Below are 3,997 nucleotides of genomic sequence, written 5' to 3'. Positions count from 1 at the left end.
TTGGGATTTTTTCCCTCCAAACCCTATAAAAAATGGAAAGCATCCTTGCCCTTAAACTTCTCACAGTTTTGAAGCAGCACTGGACATTCCATCTCAAAAAGTTACAAGAAAATAGAAAATATTCTGGCAAAGCTGAATTTATCTTGTTTGACATACTAGCTTTGAGTTTTTCCTGTGATACAAAGAGTGGCATTAGTTTACAAAGGTTAAAATAGAAATGTTCTAAGGGACACTTCATTTTTATTATTTTTGTGTCTTTAAATTTTAAGAGCCTTAATACCCATGACAATTTTCTAGTTGAGACTTGACACACAAAGGAAACCTATATAAAAGAATAAAATAAAGTAAAATAAAATAATAATAAAAAAATACACCACCAAAATTGATTCTTTCTGATAAAGGGGAAACATAGAGTATGAATTTGAGCCAGGAAAGCAAAACGTGTTGGAGAATGGATGGTGACTAATCAGGATTTTAAAAAAAAAATTAAAATCATTGAAATTTAAACTTTCAGCTGAAACCCAGTCCAATTTAAACATTATGATGCTTAGAGACATCACCCTGAGTAACCGGGCATGTTGCCTTTACCCATCTGAGACACTTAATTCAGATATCTATAAAAGCACATATTCACAGCCATGAACTAAGGTTTCAGTGAAGAGACTGCACATGAGAAGAGGCAATGTCCATTTAGGCATCTATCTTCTTGCAGACCACACAGACTCATTGAGTCTTATATTTTTAATCACAGAGACAGCATTTGCAATTTGACAGTATAATCTTATTTGCCTGAGATTTCAGTGCTTCACGTTAGGCATTGCTACCAGTTACATCTAATGGATGTAGAAACTGAAGCAGAAGAGTTGAACAACTGGTCCAGCATCAGTCAGTCTGGAATAGATTAAACTTCAAACCCTCTACTTTGCAGAAAACATTTCATCTGTATTAAGGTTAGAGGTTATTTACCACAGCCACCTCCTCCCTCGCCGTCTTAGTACCACGTGACTCTCATTCCTGTGGTCTGGACAATGCAATCAAAATCCTTTTTTTTCCAGACATTTATCATTTCCAATTTCAGTTCATTTTATCAGCTGCAAAGTTATTAGTCTGACTTAAAAATCCCATCAAAATCTACCCTTTGATGCTTATTTATATGTTCATCAATTAGAAGCCCTTAAAAATGTCAGAGATCTTCCAGTCTCACTTGGAGCTATTCATGGAGCATCACCACAGTTCTAAGGTTTACAGAAAGTTAACATGAACATTTAGACAGCTTAGACAGTTTCTAAAACAGCTACAAGTTATCTGAACCCGATGATAAAAAAAAAAAGACAAGAAAAAAGAAAAAAAAAGCACAAAAAGAACAAAAAAAGCCTAGTTCTAGATGCAGCTGACTACTGTTAAACCAGAAAGTATTTCATCATTATCATGTGAATCGACTGCCACATTTGGTAATATCTGGATTGATAATACTCCTGTACTAATCACAGAAGGAAATACATGTCAGACGACGCTTTCTCCATTAATGCCAATACTTCTGCCACAGTTTTTAACAGATAAAGGGTAAGGGCAGCTCTTTTAAAGTTCCCAGGATCAGATTTTTTTAATGTCTGCTAGCCACAGAATTCATCTTTCATCTTTGCATTTCCCTGGTGAATAGTTCTACAATTCTTATATTCTTATTTATTTTCATGTCTTCTTTTTGCATGTTATATTTGTATAGACTTCATATGTGCATGCAAGAAGACATGTGAATGCATTGCGTACGTTTTGCAGTGTGTACAACCTGGAGTTAATTAGGGGTGTGTGCTGTGTCTTTGTTGTTCACAAGATCAAGGCTCCTATGGACTGGCTACCAACAGCAGATGGAATACGTGTTGGACTGGCAAATTGTGATCATTCACTTGCAGGGATTTGGAAGAATGTTTTAATATTCACATCATGAGAATTCCAGTATGGACCAGATTTCAATGTTCACCTATTAATCATGTGCTTAACTTCATGCATATGTTTTCCTTCACAGATTTTAGGATCAGGCCCTAGATTTCTATGGTGTACTTGTGCTGGACCGACGGACAGTTTATTTGTTAAGCCGACCCAGCTCTGCAGACTGGAACTCTGATGAGTAGAGGAGTATTAATGTAATGGATAATTAATCTACCTGTTTTCTCTTTCAGGTTTGGTTGTATTACATTGTCAATCATTCCCCTGTTTCGCCTGAGCCAATGTGGTGTTCACCAAGGCTCTTGAGACTTAGCATGGAAAATGAGCTGAGTTATTTTGATTCATTGTTGTAACAGACTGTAAACCTCTCCTCTGTTTTTAGAAACATTTACCACGGCAGCTGAAAAATGATTTTTCAAAATACTATTGCTACAGCCATGGGATTAGATCTTGGGTTTAACCCAAAACACCCTCTATGCTGCTAAAACCCCCTTTTCTAATCCTCCTAATCTCTGCGTACACACACAAAAAAAGAAAGATAAATAGCACACTGACTGGGTTTTCCTTTTCTGTTTTTAGGGGAGAAGTTCAATCTAAACCAAACCTAACCTGTGTAGTACATTACAACCAATATGAATTTCTATTTGTTAATGTTGGCACAAATAGAAGTGAGGAATTATCACTGAGAATGAGTTAAAGTATTTTTGTACTAACAGCAGAAAGACTTCTGCTGCACATCATTAAGCAGTAAGCTTTAATTTCATGCAGCTGTTTTCTATTTTGTATAAATTAAAAAACTGGACATAAAGCAGATTCTCAAAACAGTGTGGGTTCAGCTTAAGGTGCTTGGTACAAAGTGAAACATTTCCCCCCCTTATTATTATTGTATTTTAAATAATATATTAATTAAATTAAAATTAAGTTTTTAATTGTAGAATTAAAATTAAAAATTTGACAAATTGTGTACAATGTTGAAATAGGCTTGTGGTGGTTGTCTTTTGATTGCCAGGTGTCGGGAAGATGTTTTTAACCTACTACTCATATAGAGCATGGGATTCAGATAGATCATCTACTTAATAAAAAATTTCTGTGCTTTATAATATGTAAAATAAAAATCTCACCTCTCACCACCTTCTATCAAGGTTCCCTGTGTGCTCTGTGATGTAAATTATTTTCTTTCTGGCTGAGCTGCTGCTGTGTTTTAGGGAGATAAATGAATATCAAAATGTGTCACCGTGATTGAAAACGTTGAGATGAACTTGCAAGAAATCTTTGCTCTGAGAAAGATGTTTACTTTCTGACTTTTTCATTCCTCAATCAGGACACAAACCAGTGCTGTGGTGTCAGATACTGCCACGCACATATAAATTTTGTCTTATGGTCAGTCTCTAGGAAATACAGTATCCGTGAGCCACACACAGCGAATCACATAATCTATAAGGTATTCATGGCATACCACCTACATCTTCTGGAGAATCTGGACCTCAAATGCCACGGGAATGGGACTGTATAAGGACATAGACAGGTAAATAAACCTCTGCATCATCCAGCCACTCCTAACACCAGGAACAGCTAGCTGACACTTCAGGCCACAATGGCCTTTCTCTTCTCCTTCTTCTTCCTCCATGCTAATAGAGAAAACGGGATGGTGAGCAGCTCATCTTTCACTCTTTGACTTCCTTCCTTTTTTGTCTCTATTAAAAAAACCAAACAAACAACAAAACAAAAAAAGACCACAGAGGCTTGAATTCACAGAGGGTGCATCTTTGACCATAAACCCATGCTGCACATGAAAAATGAAAATGTGTCAAGAGTTCTTTTGTTAAAAATCTGAATTTTTTAACTGCAAACTCTGCTATCTCATTGACCTTCTGAAGCTCAAGCCTCCCCCCAAACTTCATTAATCTGAATAGGATGATAACTGTATCAAATTTTACATGTTAGAAGACGAATATATGTGGCATTAAACAGGAATCAGAGCTTTCTGGAGAAAAGGAAACTCCATATTTTATGCTCATTTATCATCTACAGAAGCATGTTCTCAAGTCTAGTC

At 36.1% G+C, this 3,997-nt stretch overlaps 1 protein-coding gene across 1 annotated transcript in view; it reads right to left on the bottom strand.

Moving 5' to 3' along the window:
- The window catches only part of LOC119151141 (serine protease HTRA3-like), a 22,022-nt gene extending 18,451 nt beyond the window's left edge, over nt 1-3,571 (bottom strand). The window contains exon 1 of the mRNA XM_037394707.1: nt 3,408-3,571. Coding sequence (XP_037250604.1) covers nt 3,408-3,571 — 164 coding nt within the window. The remainder of the gene's footprint in view (nt 1-3,407) is intronic.
- Between the last annotated feature and the right edge of the window lie 426 nt (nt 3,572-3,997).

Source organism: Falco rusticolus, chromosome 1 (assembly GCF_015220075.1).
Source record: "Falco rusticolus isolate bFalRus1 chromosome 1, bFalRus1.pri, whole genome shotgun sequence".
Classification (NCBI taxonomy): Eukaryota; Metazoa; Chordata; class Aves; order Falconiformes; family Falconidae; genus Falco; species Falco rusticolus.
Note: the sequence above shows the minus strand (reverse complement) of the source record. Positions and strands in the feature narration are given on the sequence as shown.